Source organism: Pseudorca crassidens, chromosome 4, assembly GCF_039906515.1.
Source record: "Pseudorca crassidens isolate mPseCra1 chromosome 4, mPseCra1.hap1, whole genome shotgun sequence".
In the NCBI taxonomy this organism is placed as follows: Eukaryota; Metazoa; Chordata; class Mammalia; order Artiodactyla; family Delphinidae; genus Pseudorca; species Pseudorca crassidens.
Window position 1 is genome coordinate 74639132 of NC_090299.1, and position 16799 is coordinate 74655930.

Here is a 16799-nt window from a genome sequence, read left to right on the forward strand (position 1 = left end):
CAACTGCCAGACTCCACTTTTCCCTAAAAGAAAAATCCTGCCTCATAGTTTCATAGACCCTAAATTGTCCCCCAGCCTAAATCCTCTCCTTAAACACAATTTATGTAATTCAAATATTGTTCATTTCTTCTTGTCCACCTTGCTATAATTTAAACTGAGCATTTCCAACTCCCTTCCCAACTGATCTCCACAGTTGATGTCTTGATGGAGGCAATATAGCTTAGTGGCTAAGAGTACAAAATTGGGAATTAAAGGCCAGGATTTATTCCAGCCCCACTACTTAATATCTGCATGACTCTGAGTAAGTTATTTCTCTGTTCTTCACTTTCCTCATCTGTAAATAAAGGATAATAATCCTGTCTCATAGGATAATTGAGAGAAGATATAGAATATAGATAGTGTGTGTGTGTGTTTGTGTGTGTGTGTGTGTATTGTACTACCTGGTACATAAGAAATCCCATAGTGGCTATTATTAATGATGTTCCTTTTTGTGTAGGTCTTACATCTCTTGCTCAATTTCTTCCCCTAGTTCCCTGTGTCCTTATGTCCTTTCTGTTCTTTCGTAATACCTCTCTCATCCATCCTCTCCTTGACATTCCTAGTTTTGCCACTATAGTTTAAGGTGGATTGGAACATGGGAAGTTTGATATGCATAATAGGGAATATACTGTTAGGGTTTTTTTTTTGTTTTTTTTTTAAGAATCCTTCATGGTTTAATCAATTACTCTTATTCTTTCTAGATCCTTTAAAATAGTGGGAAGTCAATAATATGAAGTGGTATTACAGACTGTAATCAAAAGTCTAGGCTTAAATCCTGACTAATACTTACTAAGAGACACTGAGCAAGTTAAGTAATTTCTCTGAGCATCAGGGTATTTATCTGTAAAGTGAGAAGAAAAGCATCTCAGAATTGTGATGATCAAGTGTAAATTACAAACTACTGCAGAAAGGTTAGGTGATAAGGATGGATGGTTTTAGATTTTTATGATTTGTTGTTGAAACCCTAGGAATGATTGAAACAACTCATAGATTTGCAACTCCAGCCTACACCTCTCCTTTGGGTTCCAAACACATATCCAATTGTCTATCTGATGTCTCCTCTTGACTATCTCAAATATCTTAGATGCTCCCTTCAATCTGTTCTCCACAGAGCAGCAAGAATATTCTTTTAAAAATATAAATAAAATCACATGTTCCTACTTAAAACCCTTATTGTTTCCCATTATATCCAAATTCCTAATTGTGGCCATAATAACCTCTTTGATCTAGCCCCTGCTGTCTCTCAAACCTCATGTCCTACCATTTTCTTCTTTTCCTGTAACACTTCCAGTTCCTTGCTAATCTCTCTGTATTCTCAGACTTTTGTACATGCTGTGCTCTTGCCTGGACCCCCCTCCTACCTTTTCTCCTGGCTGGTTCCTCCTCAATCTTCATGTCTCAAAGATCTAACTACCCTATTTAAGAGGTCTCCCTCCTACCTCTCACCTGCCCCACACACACAGTACCCACAGTTATTCTCTATTACTGCGCTTTTTTTGATATTTGTTTTCTTATCTATTAACTAGCTTCCCCTTGACACCACTACATGGTAAATTCCAGGAGGCAAGAACCATGTGTTTTTTTCACCACTATACATGCAGCATCCATTTCAATGCTTGAGTTAAATGAATGATTGAATGAATGAATGAATGAATGAGATGAAAGTTAAAACATGCTAGAAGATTTTTAGGATCATTCTTATGTTCCAAATTATGATTGTAGGCAGATTATAGTCTTGTCAGGAGGTAAACTTATTAATGTGTATTAAAGTACAAAGGAGAGGTAAACTGAAAACGGTTAGTGAAACACTAGTACTGTGTTAGTAATTGAGTATTTGAAGACCCACAAGAATATATAACACTATAATAGACACAGCTAACACCTGTATGAGAGGCTGCTGAATGAGGTCCAAAATAGGCAACAAAGAACATGAAGTACCCACCCTCTAAATAGCTGCTTACATTTGGACCCAGATACTTTCTCCTTCAGCCAAGACTACGCTGGACAAAACTGGACCTAACACTCCCACTTTCAGGCCTATAAGCAGAACACATGAGAAGAAGAGGATGAGAGAATCATTGGAGCCATGTCTTACGAGGTTCCTGGAGAGCACTGTGGCTTTTCATTTCTCATTTATTCCCCACCCCACTCTAAGTTACGTGAACGAGGCTCCAACAGGATCAGCTAGAGAAACTGCAGTGACTGTAAGAAGAGACTGGAATCTCATCTCTTGCAGATTGTTGATATGCTCTGCATCCAACTACATGAACAGGAGGATAGAGACTTGGAGAGAAACAGCTAGCCAGGAAGTGGGCTTAAATAATGTAACTCCTACAATTTGCCATGGCAAGGATATGTAAATTTCTACAGGGTCCATCAGTGCTGCTGAGAAAGTGCCCTCCGGGTTTGAAACACCTTGACACCTAAGGGGAAAAGAAATTCTAGCAGCAAGAGGCTGGTATACTTCTGGGAGTGGGAACTGAGAGAGATCAAAAGAGAAAGAGCTGCAGAAAGAACGGATCGCCCATATCAAGGAACCATGCAGTGGAGAGGCTGCCTCTGAGTTTCTAGAACTCAATGTGCCCATTAAAGAGTGAACATTTTGATGCAATATGGATTGTATTTACCCAGTTAAGAGAAACGTATCCCTTTCTTCCTTAATCTCCCTCCCAGTCCCCAAACCACAGAGAATGGACCTTGAAAAGAGAGGGAAGTAATTGGCTAAAAACAAACTCCACCTTCCATCTTCAGAGTTCCTGAGTCACAAGTTCAGCCAGAGAGCACTTGCCTGGGACCTGAGATTGGAGTTTTAAACCAGACAGACTTTTCATAACCAAAAGTGTGAGAGAAGAGTTAAAGAATATGTTCAAGATGTCTTTAGGGGACTTGCTAACTAGTGCAGCTTAATCAACTGAGGATCTCATTAACACAAAAATTCCAATTCAGCTAGTCTGGGATGGGGCCAGAGACTGCATTTCTAACAAGTTCCCTGGGGCTGCTGCTGATTCTAGGACCACACTTTGACCAATAAGAGACACTATAAAGTAGGGAAGGGAGTTTCAGTACAGCATGGTTGGCAGCAAGGAATAGAGAAAAATATTAGGTTGGCTATATGAAATATCCATTTTTGTAGGTCAAAATGTTTGAATATTGGCAATTTCAAAAAACCTTTTAAGTTTGTATCCAAGCAAATAAAAATTCATTCAATAAAATGGGAAACACAATATTAAATATTAAATAATTCCCCCACATTCTAACAATTATTTATACCCTACTTAAGTGAGAATGTATAAATGAAGTAGGGTATGAAATAGTACTGACCTGTATTGGTAAGCACGAGTACTTGCTAGAAGAATGTATTTGTGTGTGTGTGTGCGTTACTTGAAAAAGGCTGAGGCTGGAATCAAAACCAGCCACCTCTAACATGCTATAATTTTATGAATTTTACAAATGTTAAAGTTTTCATGAACTATGCTTTATGTAAAAACTACTGCCACCTGGTGGATTTAAGAGTTAAAAGAAATATGGATCTTTTTATTCAGACATCTTAAATACTTTTAGTACTTCCTCTGTTAATTTTTACTTAAAAAAGGAAATAGGCAAATATGGATTTACTAAAACAAGATTACATTTAGGGGAACCTTTTGCATTTAGTTTCAATTGGAAGGGAAATAATGTTTATACTTATATATATTAGATGGCACTAAAGTTACATTTTAACTTTATGATAATATGGCTTTTCCCTTAATTTCCACAACTGTTTTTATCCTCAATAGGAATTTTTCCATCCATTTGTTAGAGAATTTCAGGAGTTGGATCTTATAGGTAATTATGTCTCTGATATGTGTGCATAAAGCTATAATAAAGACCACTATGTGCAACTCCCAACTTTCCTTCCCTTCATCCCAATATATATATTTTCAAAACCTTTCTTTGTTATCTCAGAAGGGGTCTTCCTGATTCTTTCCAAAGTTAGATCATTTGATTTTACCTTATCTGGTGAAATAAATTATCATTACCTTACTCAATCTGTATTTAACTTTCCTTCTACTTCATCATTCTCTGCAGCCTCTGTGATCCCAACTCACCCCCAAGAAGAGCAAAGAGCCTTTTCTGATTCCGTGTTAAACTGCCTCAATTCTCACCAATTTATTTTTGTAATCTAATCATTTAAAGTCTAGATCCTCTCACAGACATCGGTGAATATCCATAATCAGAATGATGGGTCATCAATACAAAAATAGTAGAAGAATAAAATCTGTTATTGAACTATTATTACATGCTGGATTTAACACCATTTTCTCTAAAAGTGGTGTTAATTATTAAGCCAAGATAAGACATCCTGCAGGTCTTCTTCAGTGTCCTCGTATTACATATTTTCTCATGATGAATTCTTCTGTGATTACTATTAAAACATACATAAGCCTCATAATATATTTTTCTCACTTCTCTTCATGATTTAGAAACTTACATTGTATCACTTACAATGTCATACAGTTCTAATAATTCTGTTGCCTGTCAGTATACTTAGTAAATCAATATTTTCTACCTTAATAATAGAACAACTATTAAAAATACAACAATGAGTGCAGAAGTTTCTTGTGTACTTTTCAGAACCTTTAAATTGCATTTTTTCTATTGATTGGTTTTTTTTTTTAATAGGTAAGAGATTTCGAACAAAAGTCATATGGTCATAAATTTAAGTATTTTCATTCAAAGCCCCTAAATAATAGACTTTAATATTGATTGAAGTAAATTAAATGAAATTTCATGGTTCTCTTTCATCATTTTTATCCACAGGCCTCTTTGGAAGTGAGCAGGCAACACAGAGGACTTGTAATATTTTTGTTTTTGTCCAATAAGGATCCGAAAAAAGATAAATCACAAACAAATATTAAGGGTTCAGTACAAATTCTAGTTTTGTTGGAGGCAATGAATATTCTAAAATACCTGAAAGTTTTTATAATGACATATAAGCTATAATTCTAATATAAAAAGAAATTTATTTATGAATTTTCTGATCTTTGATTATAAAGGCAGTGGCAAATAAAATATTCCATATATAAACACTTTAAAGCTATTTATTAAATATTTCTATTTGGTATCATCATTATCACTGTTTGAGCTATTAGTATCATCATAAATAGAAGTGTTTCTAATTGAAGATACCATCACATCTACAATGACTCTTTTGGGGTTTTCTTCCAAATCAGTCTGTATTGCTCCAACTTCTGCTAGCTTCCATTCAAGTTCTGCAATAAATAATCCATCAATAAATCAGATAAAAATCTTGGAACATCTATATGAAACAGAAGTTGACTCTAAGAAAATTAATGTGGAAATGATGACATATTTAGAACTAGATTACAATGAAAGTACTACAATATCAAGATACACATTGGATACAGCAAAGTTATACTTAAAGGGAGAAATTATGGTTAAAATGTTTATTTTAAAATGACTGAAAATAGTGCTTTGAAAGTACAAATCAAGAAGTTAGGAAAAAAATAAAGTAAACCCAAAGAAAGCAGAATGAGGCATATAATGAAGAAAAGACTTTAGCAAAAGTAGAAAAACAAAATCAGTAGAGGTGACCAACAAAATCAAAAGTTGATTCTTTGAAGAGACTAATAGACACAATTTGGGCAAAAATGATCACAAGTAAAGGAAAGAAACCAAATAATATAAAGATTTTACATGGGGAATAACCAAGATAAAGATTTTAAAGCCATGAGACTACTATGAGAAAAAAAGTATGCCAATACATTTGAAAATTTTAGTGGGAAAATTTCAACAAAAATGTGAATTACGAAAACATATTCAACAGGGAAACTGAAAAGAATTGAACTGATAACCAAAATCCCCCAACCCTGCAAATTCCTTATTTGTTAAATTTATTCCTAAGCACTGTATAAATGAACAGACCATTTGTGAGGAAAATTACAAAATACACTTATGAGGAAAATTACAAAATATATTACATTATGAAAAGTAATACAATTGACCCTTGAACAACACAGGTTTGAACTGCAGGGGTTCACTTATACGTGGGTTTTTTTCAGTAAATGTATATTATAGTACTACATGATCCATGGTTGGTTGAATCCACAGATGCAGAACCGCAAATATGGAGGGCCAACTGTAAAGTTATGTGTGGATTTTCGACTGCATGGGGTCAGTGCTCCTAACCCCTGTGTTGTTCAAGGGCCAACTGTAAATATATTATATTTATGAGGAAAACTACCAAAAAATGAAAGAAGACCAAAATGAGTGACATGCTATATCTTATTCATGGATAGGAACATTCACTATTATTAGGATATCAAGTCTCCAACAATTAATCTATAAATATAATTCTAATAACTAACCAACAGTATTTCTCACAGAACTTGACTAATTCCAACATTTATATAAAATTTTGAAAAAGACTTGCCCTACTAGAGACAACTAGATTGTTACAAAGGTACAGTAATTAACACAGTGCTATATTGATTCAGGGATAGACAAACAGACCAGTGGAACATAGTAGAAATTTCAGAAACAGATTGAAGCATTTTTTTTAATCCTGAAAAATGACACTGGAAATATTAAAAGCCAGTGGGGGAAAAACACATCACATACATTAGGATGGTTACTATTTTAAAAAACAAAACAGAACATAACAGGTGTTGGTGTGGATGCAGAGAAATTAGAACTCCTGTTTACTGTTGGTGGGAGTGCAATATGGTGAAGCCCCTATGGAAAACAGTATGCTGTCGCTCAGAAAACTAAAGTAGAATTATCATATGATCTAGCATCTCTACTTCTGAGTATACATTCAAAAGAACTGAAAACAGGGACTAGAACAGGTTATTTGCACGTCCATGTTCATAGCAGCATTATTCACAACGGCCAAAGACAGAAGCAACAAATCTTTCCATCAACACATTAATGGGTAAACAAAATGTGCTATAAAAACATACAATGGAATATTATTCAGCCGTAAAGCCTTAAAAAGGAAGGAAATCCTGACCCATGCTACAACATGGATTAACCTTGAGGACATTATGCCAAGTGAAACAAGCCAGTCACAAAAGGACAAACACTGTATGATTCACTGAGAGGAGTCAAATTCAGAGGTAGAAAGCAGAATGGTGGTTGCCAGGGTCTGAAGGGAACAGAGAATAGGGAGTTATTGTTTAAGGATATAGAGTTGCAGTTATGCAAGATGCAAAGAGTTCTAGAGATGGATAATGGTGACGATAGCAGCACAACAGTGAAAATATATCAATACTTAATGTCACTTAAAGATATACTTAAAAATGATTAAATAAAATAACATTATTTATAAATTAAGTCCCAGGTATGTAATGTATACCACAATAACTACAGTTAATAATACTGTACTGTATATTTTTAAATGGTTAAAATGGTAAATTTCATGTTATGTGTATTTTACAATTAAAAATTTTTTTTCAAATGTAACAATTTTAAAAAGCATGGACCCGATAACACACTATTCATGATAGTGATTGCTTAGTGAGGCAGAGAGGGGAACAGGATTAGGAATGGAAATACAGGCAACCTCAACAATATCTGTACTGTTTTTTTCAATAATAAACAAATAGCTGAAGCAAACATGAACAAATGTTCACATTTGTTATTTTTGGTAATGATTACATGAATATTTACTATATTATTGTCTGTATTTCTATGCAGTTTTTAAATTTAGAGGATAAGGTACAAGCTGAAAAAACAAGGTAGTAAAACAAAGAGGGGCCTTAGAGACTGGGAGAAGGAAAATTCTGGAACAATCAAAATACTGGAGGCCTTAGTAAGGCCAAAAGCAGTTTTAGGGGAATGAGAGAGTGAAAGGAAAGCTGTTAAAAATAGCTATTCACAATGGCTTTAATACGATTGTCTGAGAGAAAGATTTTAATAATACAGGATTAAAGCAGTTCCAAGAAATGACTAACTGAAGAATATGGTCTTAGAACTAGGTTAGAAAGTAAACATTATTAAAAAAGGTAAAAATATAAAGTCCTGTGCTGTGTACTGTCAAAAAGAAAATAGTAGTAGGCATAGTCCTTGTACCTGTTAGGGAGACAAAACTCAAAGGGAATTGGTTAACCAACAAAATCTGACAGTATGTAGGTAAGTGGAAAATAAGTTGTATAGAGAATATATGCTATAGAAATTCAGTAGAGAAGATGAAAACAGATTAGAAATTGGTCCAGAAACACATAATGGAATAAATGGTAACCTAGGAGACCCATGAAGGAATAGGGTTTGGATGGAAGAAAAAAGTAGGGTAAGGTATTTGGGGTATAGGGAAAGAGTATGAAACAAAGTATAAAGCCATAAATGAGTTAAGTGCGTCTGGGGTAGTGGTTGAAGACCAGCCTGGCTGGAGCAGCGACTAGGAAGCACTGAGAAGTATAATTGTATAGATGGGCTGAAAGTTTCAAGCATATGATTCTGAATTTTTAACTTATTTGAAACAAGGAACCATTAAGGATTTAAGCAAATGCATGTTATGATAGTATTACTGTAGGAAAATTAATCTGGAGGCATCTAAGAAGAAAAAGAAGTAAGAGAAAATAAGAAATAAGAGGAAAAACCTTATGTTTTATGAAAATAAACTTTCATGATATATGTTAATTTATAGAATTTTTACAAGTGAATTTAAAAGTAACATCATTACCTTCTAGCTTGAGATTTATCCCTCCACATTCTATAATTCCAATGAATTTGCCTTCTATCTGACCATTTTTATAAACAAAAATTGTTGGTAAACAATTGTCATGGTAGTGTTGAATACAGCTATTCACAATGGCTTTAACAAATTTAGTTTCAGGAAACTTTCTTGCTAGGAGACTAAGATGCTGGTTAACCAACGAACACATTGGGATGCTAAACAGAGAAACAGTACACACAACGTTGTTAAAAAACAAGACTACTCATCTCAATCTAATAAAATAAGTGAAACATCTCCATAACAAAAATATATCTTTAGATATTCTTTTAATATAAGAGCATATCAATTGCTATCCTCTATTTTTACCTTTAGTAAGGATGAACTATAGAGTTCTCTGATTTTTAAAAAAATATATTTATTTATTTATTTGCCTGCACTGGGTCTTAGTTGTGGCACGCAGGATCTTCGTTGCAGCATGAGGGATCTTTTAGTTGCGGCATGCAGTTTCTTTAGTCGCGTCTTGTGGGATATTTAGTTGCGTCTTGTGGGATATTTAGTTGCGTCTTGTGGGAGCTTTAGTTGTACCTTGTGGAATTTTTAGTTGCATCCTGTGGACTCTTTAGTTGCATCTTGTGGGATCTAGTTCCCTGACCAGGGATTGAACCCGGGCCCCCTGCATTGGGAGCACGGAGCCTTAGCTACTGGACCACCAGGGAAGTCACAAGTTCTCTCATTTTTATTACAAACACCGTCATAGCCTGGGAATGAAGCTTGCTACCACGGGAATTTGCTGCCTAACTGAAGCTAACCACATCTGACTTAGCATCAATTTAATCGAGCCAGTTCCTAGTTTATAGCACATGGAGGGGGTTGGGGGGCAGTGAGGGGGGAGGAGAAAGAAAGAAAAAAGAAAAGAAAAAAACAGGACATATCTAGGGACTCCTTAGCAGCTCTGAATTGAAACAAGGGGATCCCAACTCTTCATCAAGCGTTTATTTCCATGTGAGATCATCACATCTGAAGTTATTTCAAGCTTCCTTGAATTCCTTTACTCTAACAAACTTCATCCATCCTTCTCTTTGACATGCCACATCCTGTTCCCCATCATCCAGAACTATTCTTCATCAGAAATTTAAAATTGATTGGAAATGTAACCAAAACCTACAATTCTTCCTGCTCTATCACTTAACTCTCATTACACTCACACGTTAATTAGTCCCTTTTCTCTCAGTCTATCACTCACTCACAGATTCATCAAATACTTTCAAAGCTAATCCTCTGCTTTATCCCACACTCTTTCCATTTCCTATGGGGCCTTTATTTGTTATTCTGCTTCCCTCTCTTCCTGTTTTCTTAACCTTTCCTTCTCCACTTTACATAAAATTACTAAATTTTTTAAAAAGTCCCTTTTAACTCTCCCTCTAATAAACTACTCTCTCTCCTTCTGGTCACAGCCTAGATGAAAAAGGTAAAAAAAAATCTCTATGTTCTGTTCACTTCCCTTGTTAAAGAGTTCTCCTTTTTTGACTTCTGTGATAACACTTTCTATTAATTTCCTTTTTACTCCTTTGACTTCCTTCTTCTGTCTATACCTCAAATGTAGATATTGCTTGTAATTATGTCCTAGACCCTTTTCTAATTCTAGACACATTCACTGGGCAGTCTCACCCATTCTGATATCAACAGCGGATGAACTTCATCTCCCCTCCTCCCTCAAACAAACAAACAAAAAAATCTGATCTTTATCAGTATTTTCTTTAAAAAAAAAAAACACTGAATTTGATACATGTATTTCTCCTTTGTATGCATTTTCTCATCATTCATATAGAGCATATTTGAAACAAGTGTAAAGAAATATTTGTGTGAACTGATGTTAATTAGGGAAAAGTTCTTTAAACAGACAAAATTAGTACTTTTTTCTCTTGTACTACACTTTATATGTCCTTTCAAAATATATATATAATGTTTAATTGGCCTCTTGTACTATACCATAAAAGCATCTTATTCCCCTTTGTATTCTCAACTCCTAAAACCTGTCACACCTATAGTTGAAGTCAAAGCTCTTTTAACTGAGTGGCTCATGCCAGGGCATACTGCATGCCCCAGGCAGGTGGTAACCCCTCTGGACTTTTGTCTGTTTTTTCCCTCTACACCTATTTATGCCCATTGCACATTTTATTATAATTAACAAATAAATAAAAATAGGACAACAAAAATCATTGTAGTTCTTAAGAAAATCAAATGCATGCTTTGGAAAAACTTGATAAAGCTGAACCACTAAGAAAAAAATTGCAGTTTAGTTCATTGTAGGCCAGACAAACATAAATGATAGAGGAAGAATAAGGATTTCTGCACTCAAATTGCTTCACATGTACTTTTGAGTTCTTGCTCCATTTTTAAACAAACCCTGAAAACTGAAATCAATGGTAATGCGCTAGGTCTTATCAATATTTGGGGGAAGACTTGTATATTTTTTAATTTGGCTTTTCTTTATCAGTTTCTGGCTTTTATCCTCAATATATTTTGCTAAACTTGTTTCACAAATTAAAAAAAAAAAATCTCAACAAAGTGGGTATAGAGGGAATGTATCTCAACATAATAAAGGCCATATATGACCAGCCCACAGCTTATGTCATACTCAACAGTGAAAAGCTGAAAGCCTTTCCTCAAGATGAGGAACAAGACAAGATTGCCCACTCTTACTGCTTTTATTCAACATAATATTGTAAGTCCTAGCCAGAGCAATTAGGCAAGATACATAAATAAATAAATAAATGGCATCCAAATAGGAAATGAAGAAGTAAAATTGTCACTATTTGCAGATGACATGATATTATATGTAGAAAACCCTAAAGATGCCATCAAAAAAAAAAAACTGAATAAAGAATTCAGTAAAGTTGCAAGATAAAAAAAATCAATCCACAAAAACTAGCTGTGTTTCTATACACTAATCATGAACTATCAGAAGGAGAAATAAAGAAAACAATCCCATTTATAATTGCATCAGAAAGAATAAAATACTCAGGAATAAACTTACCCAAGGATGTGAAAGATCTGCATATTGAAAATTACAAGACATTAATGAAAGAAATTGAAAAAGAAACAAACATGAAAGATACTTTGTGCTCACGGATTGGAATTATTTTTGTTAAAATGTTCATAGCACCCAAAGCAATCTACAGATTCGATGCAATCCTTATCAAAATGCCAATGGAATTTTTCACAGAAAGAGAACAAATAATCCTAAAATTTGAATAGAATCACAAAAAATCCAAATAGCCAAAGCAATCTTGAGAAAGAACAAAGCTGGAGGCATCTTGCTTCCTGATTTCAAACTGTATTATAAAGGTATAGTAATTAAAATATTATGGCATTTGCATAAAAATAGACACAAAGATCAATGGAACAGCATAGGGAGCCCAGAAATAAACCCACACCTTATATGGTTAATTTATGACAAAGAAGGCAAGAATATACAATGGGGAAAGGACAGTCTCTTTAATAAATGGTGTTGGGAAAACTGGACAGCCACATGCAGAAAAATGAAACTTGATCCCTATCTTATACCATACACAAAAATTAACTCAAATTGGATTAAAGACTTGAATGTAAGACCTGAAACCACAGAACTCCTAGAAGAGAACATAAGCAATGACGTAGGTCTTGGTAATGATTTTTTGAATCTGACACCAAAAGCAAAAGCAATGAAAGCAAAAGTAAATGAGACTACATTATACTAAAAAGCTTCTGCACACCAAAAGAAACTATCAATAAAATGAAAGTCAACCTACTGAATGGGAGAAAATATTTGCAAATCATATGTCTGATAAGGAGCTAATATCAAAATATATAAAGAACTCATATAACTCAATATCAAAAAAACAATCTGATTTAAAAATGGGCAGAAGATCTGAATACACATTTTTCCAAAGAAGACATACAGACGGCCAACAGGTACATGAAAATATACTCAACATTATTAATCATCAGGGAAATGCAAGTCAAAACCACAGTGAGATATCACCTCACACCTGTTAAAATGGCTATTATCAGAAGGACAGGAAATAACATGTTGGCAAGGACATGGAGAAAAGAGAATTCTTGTGCACTGGCGGTGGGAATGTAAACTGGTACAGCCACTATGGAAAACAGTATAGAGGTTCCTCAAAAAATTAAAAATAGAACTACCATATGATCTAGCAATTCTACCTTTGGTTATTTATCTGGAGGAAAAAAACACTAACTCGAGAAGATACATGCACCCCCATATTCATTGCAGCATTATTTACAATAGCCAAGATATGGAAACAACCTAAATGTCCATCAATGGATGAATGGACAAAGAAATTGTGGTATATATACAATGGAATATTATTCAGCCATAAAAAAGAACAAAAATTTGCCTTTGGGGACAACACGAATGTACCTAAAGGGTATTATGACAAGTGAAATAAGTTAGACAGAGAAAAGCAAATGCCATATGATATCTCTTATATGTGGAAGCTAGAAAGAAAGAAAAAAAAAGCTCATAGATACAGGGCACAGACTGGTGGCTGCCAGAGGTGGGAGAAATGGATAAAGCGGGACCAAAGGTAAAAAAGTCAAAGCAGGGAATCACACAAAAATAATTTTAACTTAAATATTTTATTTTCATCTGACATATATAAACATACATTAATTTAGTAATCTTTGATATTGGCTCATGAGCTGCTCATCTATAGCTTTTCTCATCTAAACTATACCATAATACATTGTACCATAATACATCTGTATTTTCTCAGTGCACTCAGGCCAAAAAATCTCCCTTTCCTCTACAATATCTAATAAGTAATCAAGTTATATTGATTCTACCTCCTTATCTTATACCTATCCTCTCCTCTCTTTCTCTACTGCTTTCCTCCTTTCCTGTCTCATCTGAGCAACTTCAGATTGTCCTAAGTGGTCTCTGCGTTTCCAGTCATGGTTCCCCAAACCCATCCTAGACCCTACTGAAAAAGTTGGCTCAGCAGGAAAATCTCATCATGCAACAAATGCCCTTCCCTTGATTGTAAAATCCTCCAATGGCTCCTCACTGCCTTCAGGATAAGTCTGGGCTCCTCAGGGTAGCTTTCAAGGTTCTCTGTGGTCTGGCTCCTGCCTATCTCTCCAGCATTATTGTCTGCCTGCCACCATATTACTCAAGGTCCTCTAAAGCAAGATGATCCCTCTTATTTCTGTACCTTTGTTCAAGCTGCATACCCCATCGGAAATACCCCATTCAGTCTGTCTACTTCCTCCAACTCTGTAAACTCGGGGAATCTTTTCCTAATTTTTGAGGCCAAGACCAAGAATTACTTCACAGAAAGTCCTGTACTTCCACCCTCCAAGAGTTGAACTTACTACTCCCTCTTCAGTGCCTTTACTCTACTCTGTATAGAATTCAATCATAGCACCTAAAAGACATTATTATTACATCTAATTGTCTCCCTCTACTGAAATTTCTTTAATGGGAGAGATAGATGCCTTATATGCCTTTGCACCTCCAGCATCTACAAAATCCTCAGAAATCAGCTTAACACTAAGAGATGTTATATATCAATTTATGTAACAAAAAGCTAAGAGAAAAACAAATTAAATGCATTATATGTTTAATTTACATTTCAGAATATATGTATACATATATATCCTGATAAGTATAACCTGCTACAAATCTAGATACTGCTTTATTTTAGTGGATAGCATACTAAAGGTAATATTAGAAAAACATGTACTGCCTAACTTAAATCAGTTTTCCACACAAAGCAATGACATAAATACTTTATAAGCTTCAGTTTCCCTCAAATAGGTGAAATGCACCAACAAATATCTAATTTAGAAGAATTTTATGATTACTATCACAATGAGAGCTGAGTCGGTGGTATGACCCACTTATGGGGTGGGTGGTGTTAATGGCAGAAGGCAGGTGGGCATTGGTGGTAGCAGTGAAAAGTACAGAATTAGGAGAGTATGGCACAATAGACTGCAGTGCAGGGAGAAAGTGGCTACCTGAAGGCAGTTCTGACAGCAAGCGGTAGGGAAAAGACTTGGTGTTGGGGTTCAAGGGCCAAAATTGAACCTCAGAAGATCTGTAAAAACTAAGGGAGACCTCTGACATCCAAAAACAAGTTAAGGGCCTAGTTATGATATTTGAGGTTCAAAATGTACAGTTGGGTACGGGAATAATGTAGAAGCCCCAAATTAGAACTTGGACACAGGCGTAAGATTGAATAAAATCGAAAACAAGGCTGACTTGAAGTTAAGCCACTAGGTTCACTGGCCCAGAGTGAACTAGATCCCTTTAAGGTAACCTAAGCAGGCTGAGCCTATAAACTTAATGGCAAAGAGACATTAAAATTACAGAGCTTAGGAATCTAGTTAAAAAACAAACTCTTACCCTCCTGTAAAATTTTTAGAAGGCAGCTAGAAACACAAATTTATCAGTTATACTTTACATTATTAAAAAGTTATTAAAAACTAGACTTTTCTAAAGAACATGTGTAACACAAATAATTGTTTTCTGTTTTATAACTTTGATTATAGATTAGTTTTCTTAATTTTGTACCAACACATTAATACATTTTCTTAATGTCAAGAAAACTAATTTTATTTTTTCTTGGCTGCGCTGGGTCTTAGTTGCGGCACGCGGGATCTTCGTTGTGGCATGTGGAATCTTTCAGTTGCAGCATGAAAACTTTTAGTTGCAGCATGTGGGATCTAGTTCCCTGACCAGGGATCGAACCCGGGCCCACTGCATTGGGAGGGTGTGCTCTTAGCCACTGGACCACCAGGGAAGTCCCAAAACACATATTTTATGTAACTATCTTAGATTGCCCCCCCAGGAACTTTCTGAGAAGATCATAAATACTTAAACTATTATGAAAACAGATTCTTACTCTTTGAGTCCATCAAAGCATAACAGTTTGAAACAGACTAGATGAGACTAAAACACATTCAACCTCTTTTATGAATTTTTGAAAATTATTGGTCAAAACTAGTTATTTATCTAGATATAACCATTAAAGTAAATTTTATACTATGGTATGAGCATTCAAAACTAACATCTATTCTGCTAATCAGAATGGGTCTCAGAAAAGACATTCAGTGAATCACTTCAGTATATAACATTTATCACACACAGATCACAGTATTATAAATGTCAGTGTTCCTCATACCTATTTGTGAAGAATGAAAATCGGCAGCATTTACACACTTGATTTTACCATATAAGTGGTATAGGTAAAATGGGAATTGATTCTTTTTAAGGCTTTAAACTACTCAAAAATTAATTATCAATCTTTTTAGTTACAATAAAAGTAATGTCTTCTTTTATGGGGCATGGTGTCCTATTAAAATTTGTTTGAGAAACTGGTGAGTTGGTAAACAGCAGGGTTCTAATTTGCCTAAGTTGCTCTGTTCAGAATTTCTCTGAGGATCTCAAGAGAGAAGAACTTTTTATACAGAGAATGAGATGAGGACATGAGGGCTACTGTCATGACCTCTGTTCTTATTTGGCTTGGAGCCCAGGCAGAGGGGCTGGGACCAAAAGCTAGAGGGGCTGTTTCCATGAGAGATGTGTGAAACTATGGGAGCTAGCAGCTCCTCTGGCCGGGAGTTAGGGAAAAGTCCACTCTTCCTGGTAACTGTTACAGCAGGCTGGTGAGGCCTGGGGACATATGGGTTATACTTAATACAACTAGGCACTCTAAAATTATCTGTTTTGGGGGAATAAGGGAATGCAAGGGAATTATTCAGTTAAAGGAGACTTAAGAGCTGAATTCCCTAGCAGTCCAGGGGTTAGGACTCAGTGTTTTCTCTGCCGTGGCCCCAATATCTGGTCATGGAGCTAAGATCCTGCAAGCCATGTGGCTCAGCCAAAAAAAAAAAAGAGAGAGACTTAAGAGACTTGATATATCTAAATGCACTGCATGATCCTTGATTGGACACTTGTTCAGAAATATATGTATTTATGAAAGATTTTGAAGTCAGTTGGAGAAATTTGAGTAAGGACTGCCTGGGTATTAGGTAAGAAAATGGTTATATAGAAAAATGCCCTTATATTTTGAAG

At 35.2% G+C, this 16799-nt stretch overlaps 1 protein-coding gene across 1 annotated transcript in view; it reads right to left on the reverse strand.

Moving 5' to 3' along the window:
• Positions 1-4180: 4180 nt before the first annotated feature.
• Positions 4181-16799, reverse strand: part of PDCL2 (phosducin like 2) — a 48746-nt gene continuing 36127 nt past the window's right edge. The window contains exons 5-6 of the mRNA XM_067736060.1: positions 8723-8931; positions 4181-5291 (exon numbers count right to left, since the gene is read on the reverse strand). Coding sequence (XP_067592161.1) covers positions 5134-5291; positions 8723-8931 — 367 coding nt within the window. The 3' untranslated portion in view covers positions 4181-5133. The remainder of the gene's footprint in view (positions 5292-8722; positions 8932-16799) is intronic.